The sequence below is a fragment of the Miniopterus natalensis genome, chromosome 4 (assembly GCF_054644295.1).
Source record: "Miniopterus natalensis isolate mMinNat1 chromosome 4, mMinNat1.hap1, whole genome shotgun sequence".
NCBI classification, from domain to species: Eukaryota; Metazoa; Chordata; class Mammalia; order Chiroptera; family Miniopteridae; genus Miniopterus; species Miniopterus natalensis.
Genome location: NC_142084.1, coordinates 70,565,336 through 70,580,288, shown reverse-complemented (window position 1 = coordinate 70,580,288; position 14,953 = coordinate 70,565,336). Strand labels below are relative to the sequence as shown.

Below are 14,953 nucleotides of genomic sequence, written 5' to 3'. Positions count from 1 at the left end.
CTTCTTGCCCTGGTGGCCATGGACATACTCAGGCTGTTGTCCAAAGAGCTTGGCTGTAACTTGAGTCTCACCCAGGCTGGGGGTGATGGGGCGGGTGGGCGGGTGACAGCCGGGGCAGGGAGATTGTCCCAGACACTGGTGTGTGGCAGCCTGGCAACTGCGTGGCCCTGAGGAGACTGGGGGCTTCTGGAGCGTGTTCCTGGCAGTGGCCTTCACCATGGGCAACAAGCAGACAGTCTTCACTCATGAGCAGTTGGAAGCATATCAGGTAGGAGTGATGGGCGGGGCCCTCGGTGGGTTTGGCAGCCTTGAGTTCCTGGCTTGAGGAATGGGGACAGCATCCCTTGGTCCTGGGTGTGCAGTCAGCAAGGGTTCCTGTGTGCAGCATCGGCAGAGATGATCATAGGGCGGCGGGGAGAGGACAGTGGCCCCCTGGGCAGGATCTGGGACAAGCCAACATCTCTCTCCACAGGACTGCACCTTCTTCACAAGGAAGGAAATCATGAGGTCAGTCTGGGAGGAAGGGAGGAAGACCTGGAAACAACTTTCTATACATTGCAGGAGGAGGCTTGCAATTTGACAAGACTCAATGCTTCACGGCAGAGCGCTAATTAGTGTTCAGTAGATGGAGGCAGAGATGGGGAGGCTGAGAAGTCACATCTTGTCCTATTGTCATGTCTCTAGGCTGACAAGCTTGGGCTTTCTCTCAAGGGTGGCAGGGAGCCATGCAGAGTGTGCAAGCAGGGGAGAAACAGATCAGCATGTTAGAAGGTTCCCCCTGAGGCGTATGTGAAGAGGCTGGGACTGGAGGCTGGGAGTCCAGAGGCAGAGTCCACAGCCTGCTTGGCATCAAGGTGAGGGTATGGGGAGGCACCCTGAGGCTACTGGCATGAGCGAGACAGGCATAGATGGGTATCCCACATCATTGCTCGGCCCATGGTGCCATCGTCCAGAGGCCCTGACCCAGGAACTTGGAGCTGAGAAACCCAAGCTGGCCAGGGTTTGGCTGCAGAGTGATCGAGGCCCAGGGTCCAATTATGTGGGCATGGGACATCCATTATTGATGGGCACACCTTTCATGAGAGAGCCCCATTGTCTGGGTGAGGACAGTTCGCAGGGTCACCGTGGCCATGATGATCAAATTACTGAAGGGGAAACTGAGGCTCGGACAGGGGAAGCTGACTCCGGCTTTGCAGATGGGCCAAGTCTCAAGGAGTTTGAGTGTTGACATTTCATCTGTCCCAAGCTTCTCACTTGTTATACCGACTAACTGAGGCTCAGAGGGTAAGAGGGACTTGCTCAAGTCCATACAGAAACCCAAACTCAAGTTGTTCCCTGAGGAGACCCAAATAAGGAACTGGGTGGTCATGACTGAATTCCAGATACTCCCTCCTTAAGTTCCTAGTTATCATATGGCCCAGGGGCTCCTGTCCTCTTCTGAGACAGTCCTAGAAGCTTGGGGACCTCTAACTCATCAAAGACAGTCTCTACAAGGCTGCTGCTCAGCATGTCCCAGTGCAGGTAAGGCATTACCAGGTGAGGTCATCAGAGTGGAGAGCTGGCCTCCCAGACTAGGTAGTGTGTATGGCATTTGGTGTTTTCCAAAATGCATTTTAGTCACCCTTTCCTAAAACCTGAATATTAACCTTTGTCTCTGCTCTGCCCCATTGAGGGAAACTTGCTTCTGATTATGGAGGGAGAGAAGGAAGTGTGAGGATGGGGATCTTTAGAAACGTGGTCTTGCCAATAATGTGATGACGTCCAGAGATGCATAGGGTGGCTCAGATTCTCTAAATGCTTGTTGTGAAATGACCTCACCTTAAGCACTCTCCCTTCTGCCGACCCAATCTACCTGGTGAGCTCCTATTCATGCTTCAAAGCCCAGCACCAATCCTTCCCCCTTCATGAAATCCTTCCTCCTTCATGGCTTGCTTTCCCCACTCTCGTCTCCCTGAGCTCTGGTGCCCTCTTTCTACTTTGGCTGTGACCCCAGGGAGATAGAGGTGCCTGTGTGCCTGAAGGCTGGGCCAAGGGCTGATGGCTCTTAGGAACCCACCATCTTTCAGTATGGAGTGAGCAGCTGCAAGTGAGAGAGGAGGGTCAAGAGCCCTCCCTCCCATCATCTCCCAACTCTTCCCGGTGTTTCCATCCCTACTCCAGGCTCTTCTATCGCTACCAGGACCTGGCCCCCCAGCTCGTCCCCCTCGACTATACCAGCTGCCCTGACGTGAAGGTGCCTTATGAGCTCATCGGCAGCATGCCCGAGCTGAAGGTATGCTTAGGCAATGGGGTGGGCAGGGAAAAAATAGTGGCGATGTCTCTTGCTGCATTCCTGTGACGTGAGTGCTGCAATTATTCCCATTTTATGGATGAGAAAACTGAAGTTCAGAAAGGTTAAGACACTCGTTCATGGCCACATTTTAAGAGACAGGATTCAAACCCTGGGTTGGTGGGAGGATGAGCTAGGATAATGCAGGCAAAGGGCTTAGCACAAGGCCTGTTGCATGGCAAGTACTCAGGGAACATTAGTTCTTTTCACAGTAGGAGCAGCTAAATGCAGGTTCTTCTCAGCTGGATATTCAACACATGGTTTGTGCCTCTAAAGGGGACTTGTGGAGCCAGTGACTGTGCACAGAGGCAAAAGGGACAAAAACGTCATTCAAGAGGGACAGAATGGATTAGATCACATGAGCAAAAAATCCATCAGTACAGCTGGAACCATGGTCTCTGAGGATGGGCTCAGGAATCTACTTCCATTTCTCAGCAACTCCTAGGAAGATGCTTCACTTTCAAGCAGCCCTTCCTCTTGAGGTAGTGAAGGGAACCCCCAGTGCCTAGATTTCCTCCTGTCAGCTCTGCAACCAGCAGAAAGCAGGTCCCTTCATCCCAATGTAAAAAAAAATAAAATCCCAGGGCAGCTTCTGGTTGGCCAGTTTAAGTCACATGCCTATCCCGGAGTCAATCATGGTTGCCAGGTGAGTGGAAATCTCTGATTGTGCCCAGCTAGCATGGCTCAGCGGTTGAGCATCGACCTATGATCCAGGAGATTGTAGTTCAATTCCCGGTCAGGGCACATGATGGGTTGTGGGTTTGATCCCCAGTAGGGGGAGTACAGGAGGCAGCCGATCAATGACTCCCTCATCATTGATGTTTCTATTGCTCCCTCTACCTTCCTCTCTCTGAAATCAATAAACACATATTTTTAAAAAATAAAAGAAGAAATCTCTGATTGTCCTTACCAGTGACATGTGGCTGCCTCTGTAACTGGAAGTAGAGACACCACCATCCAGACCACAGGGGCAGAACACGGAAGTGCCTGAAGTCCTTTCCAGGGACCACGAGAGGGAGGGAGTCTTGGTGGGGGGTACTTGGAGGTTGCCAAGAAGGTGGGTGCTGAGAGTGAGAACACATGAAGCCTGAGACCCTAATCAGTGATGGCTTCCCTGCTTCCTGTCCCCAGGACAACCCGTTCCGCCAGAGGATTGCCCAGGTCTTCTCCGAGGATGGGGACGGCCACATGACCTTGGATAACTTCCTGGACATGTTTTCTGTGATGAGTGAAATGGCTCCTCGTGACCTCAAAGCCTATTATGCTTTTAAAATCTATGGTGGGTGCAGGGCCTGGGGTAACGGCTGTGTGGTGGGGAGTGGAAACAAGGCCAGCCCCAGGTCCAGGGACTGCCCTGCTGTCATAGTGTCTCCCCAAGGGCTTCAAGGTCCAGGGTGGTCCTGTCTTCCCACCGCGTACCTCCCGACCTCATCTCCTTGCTCACTCCATTCCAGCCACACTGGCCTCACCTTCCTCCAACACACCAAACTCTTTTCTGTCCCCAGGCCTTTGCCTCTGCTGGGTCTTCGGCCCAAAACACCTTTCTCCTGGCTCCTCCTTATCTTTCGGTCTCAGTCAAAAGTAGTCCCCGCCCCCCAGTCATTCTCCATCCCCATTTTATTTCTCTCCTAGCATGGAATAATGCTGCTAATTTCTTGTTCATCAACCTGTTCACTTCTTATTGACTTTCTCTCTGAGGAGACCCAGGGCAGCAACAGTGTCTGTTTGGTTCACCTCTGTCTCCTGTGCCTGGCACACAGTAGGCACTCAATAAATACTTGAAGAAATGAACATTTATTATGGTGCCTGGCACATAATAGGCACTAAATAAATACTTGTTGAATGAGTGAATGAATAAGTTAGCATGGTGTCTGGTACATAATAAGTGCTCAATAAATACTTGAATGAATGAATGAAAATTTACCACAGTGCCTGGCACATAGGTGCTCAATAAATACTTGTTGAATGTATGAATGAATGAACAAACTTGTCCCTGCCTAATTCAAGCAAGACCCAATTTTTCTCTGAGGGTCTTGGCTTCCTTCCAGTGCCTCAGTTTCCCCCTCTGTAACATGGAAACAAGATATGCCCACACTGGCCTACCTGCCTGCCACCTGCTGTCTGCTCACCCCACGTCCCATCCATTCTGCTGCACAGACTTTAACAACGATGACTACATCTGTATGTGGGACCTGGAGCAGACAGTGACCAAGCTGACACGGGGGGAGCTGAGCACTGAGGAGGTGAGCCTGGTGTGTGAGAAGGTGCTGGATGAGGCTGACGGGGACCATGATGGACGGCTGTCCCTGGAAGACTTCCAGAACATGATCCTGCGGGCGCCCGACTTCCTCAGGTGACAGTCCTTGCCGCCCCACACAACCCATTTCCATGTGGAGAAAGGATCTTATGGAACTAGTTCATAGACTCCATTTGTGAAAGTTTCTTTGTTCATTCATTCGTGAGCTTGGGGAACTTTCCCAACCTCCCTGGCCCCAGTCCCTGCATCTTTAAAGTAGGGATAATTAGGAACCCCATGGGCACCTCCTGTGGGTGCTCACAGCTCTTTGGGTGAGTGGAACACGGATGAAGCTCAGCCCTCACTTGCCTGAACAGTTTTCAGTGAACAGACTGTACAACTGTACTTGGCAACCCTGGGGAGAATCGCCCCCACTGTAGGGTGGATAGCAAGGGTTACATGAGATAGTACAGGAGGTGGCCCATTGCTAGTTTTTATACCTCCAATGAAAGAAGAATAGTTTTTACATTGCATTTTTAAATGGTTGGGGGGCGGGATCAAAGAATAATAATACTCCATGACACATGAGAGTGATAGGAAATTGAAATTTCCAGGTCCATCAATAGTTTTACTGGCACACAGCCATGCCCTTTTGTGTACAGATTGTCTATGGCTGCTTTCAAGTTACAAAGCAGAGTTCAGTCATTGTGCAAAGTTGGAAATATCAACTATTTGGCCCTTTCCAGAAAAAAAGTTTGCTGACCCCAAAGTTAGCACATGGAACAAATTTAGAGCAGGCCTGGCAACACAGTAGGTGCTCAAACCTGTGTGCCGTAGTTGCTGGTGTGGCTGTTATTATTGGTAGTGTCCCTATATGTACAGAGGGCCTCCTTTCTCTACCCTGGATAAGCAAGGCTGGTCTCTTGGCCGATGGAGACCTGAATAATGACAATGCAATGATGGAGCACCTTCTGTGTGCTCCACTCTCAGCCCTCAATACAGCTCTATGAAGGGGGGACAGCTACGATCCTCACTTCAGAGGGGGGTAAACTGAGGCCCAGACAGGGGCAGCCACTCACTCAGAGTCCTACAGCAAGTCTGAATGTAAACTCTGGTTCAAAGAGATGTGCTCCCAACCCCTGGGGAAAGGGGTCAGGAGGGCCACAGCCTAGGACTTCTTGAGGGAGGGGGTCCCTCTTCCTATGTGATGACTGGCCTGCCTAGGGGACTTCCAGTGGGAGTGTTGGGGAGGAAGATGCAGGAGGCCATCCTCTGCCTGATGACACTGACCCTTTTCCTCTTTGCACACAGCACCTTCCACATCCGCATCTGAGGACACCATGGAGGAGGAGCCGGGCTGAGGGCAGGGCAACCCCTCACCCCGCTGTAGAATCTGAACTCGGAATAAACACGTCACTAAGTCACGCCTACCTTAAACCTGGTGGCTGGGAGGGAGGGAGGATCCCTGGGATCGCATCTCTGCTCAACCTGTGTGACCCTGGGTGTGGCTGCACCCTCTCTGGGCTACCATCTCCCTGATTGTACAAGGAAGAGTCTGACTTCTAGATCTCTCCCCCACTGTGAAGGCCGGAAGGGCTTTGCTGTGGGTCTTGGTGAGCAGAGATGAGGTGTGCAGATGAGGCATGTTGTCCTGCCCCAGGGCCCCCCAAAGCCAAACCCTAGTCCCCCTTTCCTTCATCCCTGAATTCCTCAAAGGGACTGAAGGTTTAACTCCTTGCTTATTTATTCAAGCTGCCAGAGGAGGCCCCTGAGGGGGTGGCAGGGATGTCACTCACTGAGATGGGCACTATACTTTAAAGTTTATGAAACACCTGCCCCTCCTCCATCTCATTGGATGCCTGTGACATCCCAGGAGGGCTGGCCAAGGATCAGTCATACTTCATTCAGAGGGAACAGAGTGACTTGCCCAAGACCACACCTCAAGTCATCTACAGAGGCAGACTTGACCCCAGGCCCAGCTCACTCCGGCTCCCAGAACTTTACACTTTGTGGATTTGGGAAACCCTACACCCACTCCACCCCAGGGGCCCCAACTATGGCCCCAGTCAGTCCAAAGAGTGGGGCAACTGAGAGCAGCCCCAGGGACCTTCCCAGGGACCCCCACTGTGTAGCATTTCTAGAGAGCCCACTCCCACCCTAAACTCCTACTGTGCACCAAAAACACCTACTGTGCACAAAGCCCTAGGATTTATACACATCCTACTGCTTCATCCTGAACCAGAGGGCAGTACTGCTCTTCTCCCCATTTTCCAGATGAGGAAATAGGCCCAAAGAGGTCTAGTGACTCGCTAAAGCACACAGCCTTGCAACCCAGGATTCACACCCCCGCAAGAGTCCACTCCAACCACAGGCCTGGGCTGCCTCTCCCTTTTTAAAGCAAAGGACACATTTCCTCCTCCTAAAGCTGACATTGACGTCTGGAGTGCTTACTGTGCACCAAGCCCTCCATAAGTCTCATCTCCTTCATTTGCATGAGAACCCAGGAGGAAGGCCCGTCCAGAACTTAGAGCTGAGCCTGGGTGCAGGGGATGTGGGAGAGAGGACTCCAAATGACACAACTTCCAATGCTGGTACTGGTACCCAGTAGCCTGGCGACTTTGACCATGTGTCTTCTCTCTAAACCTCAGTCTCTTCTTTAAAATGTGCAGAAGGTGCCTACCTGATGGGCCTGCTCAGAGGCATAAAAAAAATGATGACGTGGAGAGTCTTGGTACGGGACTGGCACCCATTAGGTGCTCCAGACCCTTGCTGTAACTGATTAACTGATTATTACTATTCAAAGAACCAGGTCACCCCATTGGCAATTGCAGAACCAGACCTAAGCAACATCTTTATTACATTTCTCAGGTTCCAGAGGGCTGGTGGGTAGAAAAGGAAGGGGTCCAGGTGTGAGCAGCCCCTGGCACCAAGGGTCCCAGAGCCAGGGTGAACCTCTTCTCTAGCAGTACCCAGGGGCAAAGGGTGGCGGTGGGCGGTACTCCTCAGGAAGCCAGTCCTCCGGGGGTTCTTCTGCCAAGTCCCTTTGCTCCAATTTGGATACCTGTGAGGACAGGGCCCTCACTACTGCTTGGTGCCAACCCCTGGTCCTTGGCGTCACCTCGCTCCAGCTGACTGACCTCGAGGCCTTCTTGGAGGAGTTATCTCTGTCTTTTGGAGCCTGAGGCTGTGAGGGGCCTAAGAGTGACACAGCCACAAAGGGGTCTGTGTAGACGTTAGTGTCCCAGGCTGCATCATCGGCTCTTGTGGAGCTGTGAGTCACCTCTGATCGCTCCGAGTCGCGGAGCGACGGCAAGCTCACGGTTGCCAGGTGGGATTTCAACTGCTGCTGGACCCTCTTGCCCGCCTCGGGGAGTGTTTTGAGGTTTCTCCATAGTTTCTGGCAGGCCTCCTCCAGAGGAGCTTTTGGGGGACAGGAGGAAGCAGCTTCTCCCGTGGGCACTCTGTTCATCTCTGCTGATGACTTCCTTTCCTTTCCCCGATGGAGCAGGACTAGCTTTGCGGAGGCCTGAAACCAAGAGCAGGTAAGACCTGTGGCACACCCACCAGAACTCTGGATCTGCCCCAGAAATTGGGATCTGGGTCCCACCCAGATGCCCTAGGGCCAACAAACATCCCCCTAAACCTAACCTGATGCCCAATCCTTTCCATTTTTGTTCCCAGCTTCACTCGCTCCCCAGCAGTCGGCAAACCTTTTCTGAAAAAGGGCCAGAGAACAAATAGTTTCCGCTTTGCAGGCTCTACAGTCTCTCATTACTCAGCTCTGCTGTTGTCAAACACGTGGGCCCGGGTTCCAATAAAACTTCATGGACACGAAAATCTGAGTTTCATCTGATTTTCACGGGCCATGAAATTATTATTTTTCTCAACCATTCAAAAACGTAAGTGTTCCTCCCATAACAAGTTCTGAGGGCCTAGGCTTCACAGGCCATACAGAAGCATGCACTGAACCCAGACATGGCCCTCAGGCCGTAGTTTGCTGACCCCTGACCTACCATGGTTCAGGCCAAGTGGGTGGCATGTGTGGCAGATGCTGATGTTGACCCACCCATATCCTCTTTGCTCCCTTCCCACTCCCAAGTGCCAGCACAGGGGAATCTGCCTGAGGGCCTTCTTTGGCCACCAGTGCCCACTGTGTCCACATGGCAGACCAGAAATGCCAGAGAATCAAAATCTCCCAGGAATAGTGCCTGACCAATGACTGAGGGAATTTGGAAGGTAAATACCCAGGATCCCTTGCCCCTAAGTGGTGATAACTGAAGCGGTAGGCAGACAGGAAACATGAAGACTCATAAGTAAACAAGAATTTTCACATTTTGAGGAGTGGTCTGTTGCAAATAAATAGGGTGATGTGATGGAGAAGGTGGGGGGGGATGGAGATGGGAGGGAGACATTTGGAGAACTGATGGAAGAAGCCAGGCATGGGAGATCTGGGACAGAGCATAGAGCACAACATGTGCAAAGGCCCTGAAGTTAGCTTAATGTGGGACGGCAGAGGGGCTGAGGCTGGGCTGGTGACGGGCAGAAGAAGAAATTGAGGTTGCAGTCAGGATTCTAATCTTGGTTCCTTGGGAAATCACTGAAAGGTTTTAAGCTCAGAGCTACAGGATCTCATCTTCATTCTAGAAAGTCTCTGGCAGCTGTTGGCCACCTCTGCTCCTGACCCTCCCCCAGGCTGGAGGTGCCAGCTTTCTGTCACATACCTCCTTGCGTGCAGCCACAGGATGGGAGGAAGGTTTCTGATGTTCACTAGGGCCAGGGGGGAGGCTGGCAGCTTCCTCAGTCAATGTGTGGTAGTAAAGGAAGAGATCCTCGTAATCCACGTTTGCTGGATCCTCCTGCGGGACAGAGGGGAAGTGCAGCTCAGCCCCAAGGAGGGGGACAGGGATAGGGATGGGGTCCCCAGACCCTGGTAATTGGGGCTCAGCAGCTGCTCCCACCCACAAACCTTGTAATAAAGATGTTCCTCTGACAGCAGCTTCTGAGGGCCTAGGCCCCGCCCACAGCACATTGTGTGGGCCAAGGCCACACCCATAAACCCTTATAAGGAGGCCTGCCCTTCCCACAGCAGCTTCTGAGGGCCTAGGCCCCGCCCACAGCACATTATGTGGGCCAAGGCCACACCCATACATCCTTATAAGGAGGTCTGCCCCTCCCACAGCAGCTTCTGAGGGCCTGCCCACCCAGGCTTATGCTATTCCTATAGATCAGCTAGGGTTATACCTGGCACGTGAAACCTTGTAGAAAATCAGCCTGAGGGGAAATTAGGACCAGGAGGAGCGGGGCCCTGGGAGGACATGGACCATGAGAGGACAGAATCACAAGAGACTGAAGGGGACTGGTAGAAGCAAAATGAGTCTGGGGGTCTTGGCCTCTGGGAAGACAGATACTGCCCACCCAGGTCCCAAACCTCACCTGCGGACAGGGCTGCTTCAGAAGCTCCCCGTGTGGCCGAATCGGCTGCTGCTGGTGAAAGGTGATCAGGGCATCCAGCGAGGCATGGGCCCTCTCCTCCCCAGGGATTATCAAGCTCCCATTGTCCAAAAGCTTCACCATAAAGTGACGGTAGCAGTTTTGGGCTCTGTGGAGACACTGCCAGGGCTGAGACATCCCACTCCCCTCATTCCATCCCCACCCCCCATCACGGCTGAAGTCAGACCACACAGGTTCCTATGTCAGCTTCTCTACTCATTAGGCATGTGACATTTGGTAGGTGACTAACAGCATTGTGCCTCAGTTTCCCAACCTATGACATGGGGCTACAAAGACTGACCTCAGGAGTTCTTGTGAAGATGAAACAAGTTACTGCTGGAAAAGCTTAGCTCGGTGCCTGGCTATGGGTAAATATCAACAGAAATGATAATGAAAATTTGAGTGCCTGGCACTCTGCTCCATTAATGAATGGGTGCATTTATTAATGGCCTACTATGTGCTTGCTATATGTTTTAATCCTCACATAAAGACAATTAATTTTAGCATCCTATGTTAGAGATGAGGACTTTGAAGGAAGCAAGAAAGGTTGAATAACTTGTCCAAGGTCACACAGCGTGTAAGTAGCCTTGTAATGTATGACTTAGGTCCTGAGGTTTTCCCACTGTGGGTAATTCTGTGATGGAACCATTGGATTTTTTTAAATTATTATTATTCCTTTGGCTTGGAATCCTTTCAAAAAGTAGTTTGTTCTGCTGAATCCTCTAACTGGGATGCCAGCTCAGGCTTTGAGGCCTCAAGCAGCTGGACTGCCCTGAGTTTCCAACACATTCTCCTTAGTGGGGTCAGAGTGTTGCCAAGTAGATGGTGGAAGTGAGGTGGACAGTCAGGGAAAGGGCAGTAGCCACTCTCAGGACCCTAGCAGCCCCTGTTCTCAGACACACAGTCTTAGTTACCACCAGACTGAAGTCTGCTTGTTACAGCCAGACCTGCAGCTGCACTCTTCAGCCAGATCTGTCCAGAACTTCATACCAGTTGCTCTCTGAGACCTGTGGTATGAAGCACCCCTTGTACCTCCAAAAAATCCTGGAACCCTCCTGCCCCTGCCCTGTCCCCTAGCCCAGGCCTTACTTGTAGGAGAGTGTGTAGCCCACATGACTGTGACTGACTCTGATGAGAAAGGATCCCAGTGGCTGTGACTCCAGCAAATTCTCCGCATCCCTGGAAGGACACAGACAGGAGGGAGATGGCTGAGGTCCAGCCACCCAGGGTACTGTCCAGACCCTTGATGTAACAGTCATTCCAGGACTGAACCAACAACCTAAAACAGTTGCTTTTCCTGGTTGTTTCAGACTTTGGGATATTCAGGAATAGGATGTTCCCCCAGAAGTGACAGAAAGCCTCTGATGACCTTGACTCCAGCGGACCTCCCATCTCCCACAGCCTCTGCCTGCCTTCCCAATGTCCGGAATCCGCCCAGGAAGACACCTTTGGGTGGATCTGGGTATGACAGGTAACAAAGCAGGAGCTATTCCCAGATGCATTTGAGATCAAAACCCAACTCTCTTGTTCATTCACTGTGTGACCCCTGGAGAGGGCCAGTCCGTTTCTGACCTCAGCTTCTTCAAGGGGACAGAAACCCCTCACTCTCAGGGCCAATGTGAAGACAGACAAAATGTATACAACAGGAAAACTTCTACGTGGTACGTGCTTTCAAAACGTTCACTATTAGTACAGTTGACCCTTGAACAACATGGGTTTGAACTGCCAGGTCCAAGCATATTTTTTTCAATAAATATACAAATCAGCCCTCTGTAGAGTATTTTTGATCTGAGGTTGGGAATCCATGGATGTGGAGGGCTGACTGTATGCACTGACCTACACCATTTTATAGAGGGGACTTGAGCATCCACAGATTTTGGTATCTGTGGGGGGTCCTGGGACCAATCCCATGGATACTGGGAAATGACTGTAGTTAAGTTTTTGAGGAGTCAAAAAAGTTATACAAAGGATCTAGAGTTGGCACCCCATAAACTCTGCATTGTTCAAGGGTCAACTATATTACTATCATTATTACTACTAATTTCTGGGGCACATAGAGAGTAAGGTGGCTTCTATGGGGAGCCTTTGGACCCATGTTGTCCAGTACAGAGGCCATTGCCCACATGTGGCTACTGAGTGCTTAAAATGTGGCTGGTCTGGCTCTGGCCAGTGTTGCTCAGTGGTTAGAGCGTCAGCCTGTGCACTGAAGGGTGCTTTCGATTCCCAGTCAAGGGCATGTATCTGAGTTGGGGGTTCACTCCCCACTTCCAGTGAGGGTGCATGCAGGAGGCAGCTGGTAGTTGTGTCTCTCTCACATCGATGTTTTTTTCTCTCTCTCTCTCCCCCTCCCTCCCTCCCACTCCCTCTCAAAAAGCAAAGGAAAAAATATCTTCAGCTGAGGATTAACAAAAAGAATGGGGGCGCTGAATCAAGATGTGCTTTTAGCATACAATACACATTGGATTTTAAAGACTCAGTACATAAGCATGGAAAATATAGTCAATATTGTAATAACTATATATGGTGTCAGACGGTTACTAAACTTCTTGGGGTGATCACTTCGTAAGTTATATAAATGTCTAATCACTATGTTGCACATCTGAAACTACTATTGTATGTCAAATGTAGTTGAAAAAAAATTTAATTATAAAATATAAAAAAATAAAGGCAGTACAAATAGAGGAATATATATTCTGCCTCATGAATGATTTTTTTAGTATTAATTCCTTGTTAAAATGATAATATGGATATACTGGGTTAAATAAAAGATGTGATTAATTGTCCCTTTTTGCTTCTTTTAATATAGCTACTGAAAAATTTAAAATTGCAATGTATAGCTCATATTAGGTTTTACTGGCATGCCCCAGAACTCAGAAATCATTTCTAGTTCTGCCTCTCTGCGGCTTTTGCAATGTTCTCTCCACTTTCTGATCCCCAAGGGTAGCAATAAATGTCCTGTCTTTCATTTATTTAGAGCCAGACCCTGGGGTGACTAAGTAGGTGAGTCTGTTCATCTCCTCAGAGCTCAGTCTGCTGTAGAAAGCGCATGTTAGCTAGATACCCGACAGACTGAGAGGAGTTGTTTGGGGCCCTGTTAAGAAGGATTCTGAGGCTGCATTCTGCCATCACCGATTGGTGACACCTGACCTAGTGAGGGGCTGGGGCAGGGGGCGGTCTCTGGCAGTTCTGGTCTGGTGGCCGCTTGTATAGAGAAAGCCAAGGTCCAGAAAGGGAAAATAACTTGCCCAAGGGTGCACAGCGAGCCCACAGACGAGATAAGATTCAAGCCCGAAACGCCAAAGCTATTTTCATCCTCTAACACACATAGGTGAGCTGAGCCCAGAATTCCACAGTGAAAACCTGCCCAGGGTGGGGGCAGACAAAGAGGGTGAAAGGCATGGTGGGAAGTGCGGGTGTGTCCTCACTGTCTGGAGATGGCACCATGGAACCACGAAGGGACTTCTCCTTGGGCCAGCTGGCCCACCTGTGTATGCACGAACCAGTCCAGTCGTGGGGGCAGCGGTGGGGGCAGCTTTCTGGCCTCTGTCATGGTTTCCTGAGGGAGAAGGTGTCACCTGGGGGCAGGAAGGAGGAGAGAGTCAGGCCTGGTCCACCTCCTATCTTTATCTTATTCTTGCAGCTCATGGTGCCTCCTCTTCTGAGAAGTCCTCCAGGCTGGACAGAGCAACGGGCTTGAAACTGGCTTGTTTCTTGAGCACCTACTATGTGCTGGCACTTTATGTACATTCACTTATCGATTCCTTCCAAAAATCCTCCAAGGGTAATAAGAATAAAAGGAAATAATGAGAATAAAAGGGAATAATAAGAATATTATTTCCCAGCCAGCATGGCTCAGCAGTTGAGCATCGACCTACGATCCGGGAGATTGGGTTCGATTCCCGGTCAGGGCACAAGCCCAGGTTGCTGCTCGATCCCCAGTAGGGAGCGTGCAGGAGGCAGCCAATCAATGACTCTCTCATCATTGATGTTTCTGTCTCTCTCTCTCTCTCTCTTCCTTCCTCTCTCTGAAATCAATGAGCGTGCAGGAGGCAGCCAATCAATGACTCTCTCATCATTGATGTTTCTATCTCTCTCTCTCTCCCTTCCTCTCTCTGAAATCAATGAAGACATATTTAAAAAAAAAAAAAAAGAATATTATTATTCCATTACTGTGAGAGTTAGAAAGTTCTCTGTATAGATATATGTACTTGAGCTTAAGAATCGAATTTATTTGAATACTAAGTAACTACCTGTCCCTGGTGAGATGTGGAGACGGCAAAATGATAAACAAATGAATGAAATAGTGGACATTCAGTGAGTTGCCACGGTTGCCACGGTTGCCTTAAACACCACAGAGACGTGGCCCAAACAGTTGCTTCTGCACCAATGTTGCCAGGCATGATGGCCACGAGTGGCACACCTATAATGTGTCCGGTGCATGGTTAATTCACACTCATTCTCAACCATTTTAAGCTTAGGTACCACTGGACTTTGTGAGCTAATGACACAGAACAAGAAAATAGAGGGGGAAAAAAAGCACCAATTTGCAAAACAGTATGACGTCAGTGTAAAGCCAGCAAAAGGGTTGTACCCTGCTAAGCTGACCCCTCACAGTCACCCTAATTCTGTCCCCAAACTGGCCCCACTCCCCACACTGGGCAAGTCTAATTTTTCAATACTGCAGAAAGTCATTGTTACCAGGCCGTTTCCACACAGAGGGACCCTGTTGATCAAACCAGTCAATACTGACTTCCTCTTGTGAGAAGACAGATGGCAAGCACACCCTCCAGGGAGGGAACCAAAGGAATTCTGGGGCAAGTGAAATTAATCTATTAAGAAATGTTTAATAAGTCAGGGTGGCAAAGTGGTTAAGAGCCTGCAATCAGAGCCTAGATGCA

The 14,953-nt window shown here is 50.3% G+C and overlaps 2 protein-coding genes across 5 annotated transcripts; one reads left to right on the top strand and one right to left on the bottom strand.

The window, feature by feature from the left end:
- The first annotated feature begins 217 nt into the window (after window positions 1-217).
- CIB3 (calcium and integrin binding family member 3) lies at window positions 218-5,898 on the top strand. Of its 2 annotated transcripts, XM_016209328.2 has the most exons (6): window positions 218-268; window positions 473-507; window positions 2,161-2,272; window positions 3,461-3,608; window positions 4,487-4,682; window positions 5,877-5,898. In XM_016209328.2, exons 1-6 carry the CDS (start codon window positions 218-220, stop codon window positions 5,896-5,898), a joined length of 564 nt encoding a protein of 187 aa, XP_016064814.1. The 2 variants fall into 2 exon arrangements, with proteins under 2 accessions (XP_016064814.1, XP_016064815.1); XM_016209329.2 differs by lacking the exons at window positions 473-507; window positions 2,161-2,272.
- Window positions 5,899-7,524: 1,626 nt separating this feature from the next.
- On the bottom strand, window positions 7,525-13,605 carry HSH2D (hematopoietic SH2 domain containing). 3 transcript variants are annotated; one of them, XM_087816039.1, is made up of 5 exons: window positions 13,481-13,605; window positions 11,145-11,234; window positions 9,999-10,164; window positions 9,287-9,445; window positions 7,525-8,091 (listed from the first exon to the last, which is right to left on the bottom strand). In XM_087816039.1, exons 1-5 carry the CDS (start codon window positions 13,603-13,605, stop codon window positions 7,525-7,527), a joined length of 1,107 nt encoding a protein of 368 aa, XP_087672165.1. The 3 variants fall into 3 exon arrangements, with proteins under 3 accessions (XP_087672165.1, XP_016064813.2, XP_087672166.1); XM_016209327.2 differs by having other exon boundaries at window positions 9,287-9,421; XM_087816040.1 differs by having other exon boundaries at window positions 9,287-9,421; window positions 13,556-13,605.
- Between the last annotated feature and the right edge of the window lie 1,348 nt (window positions 13,606-14,953).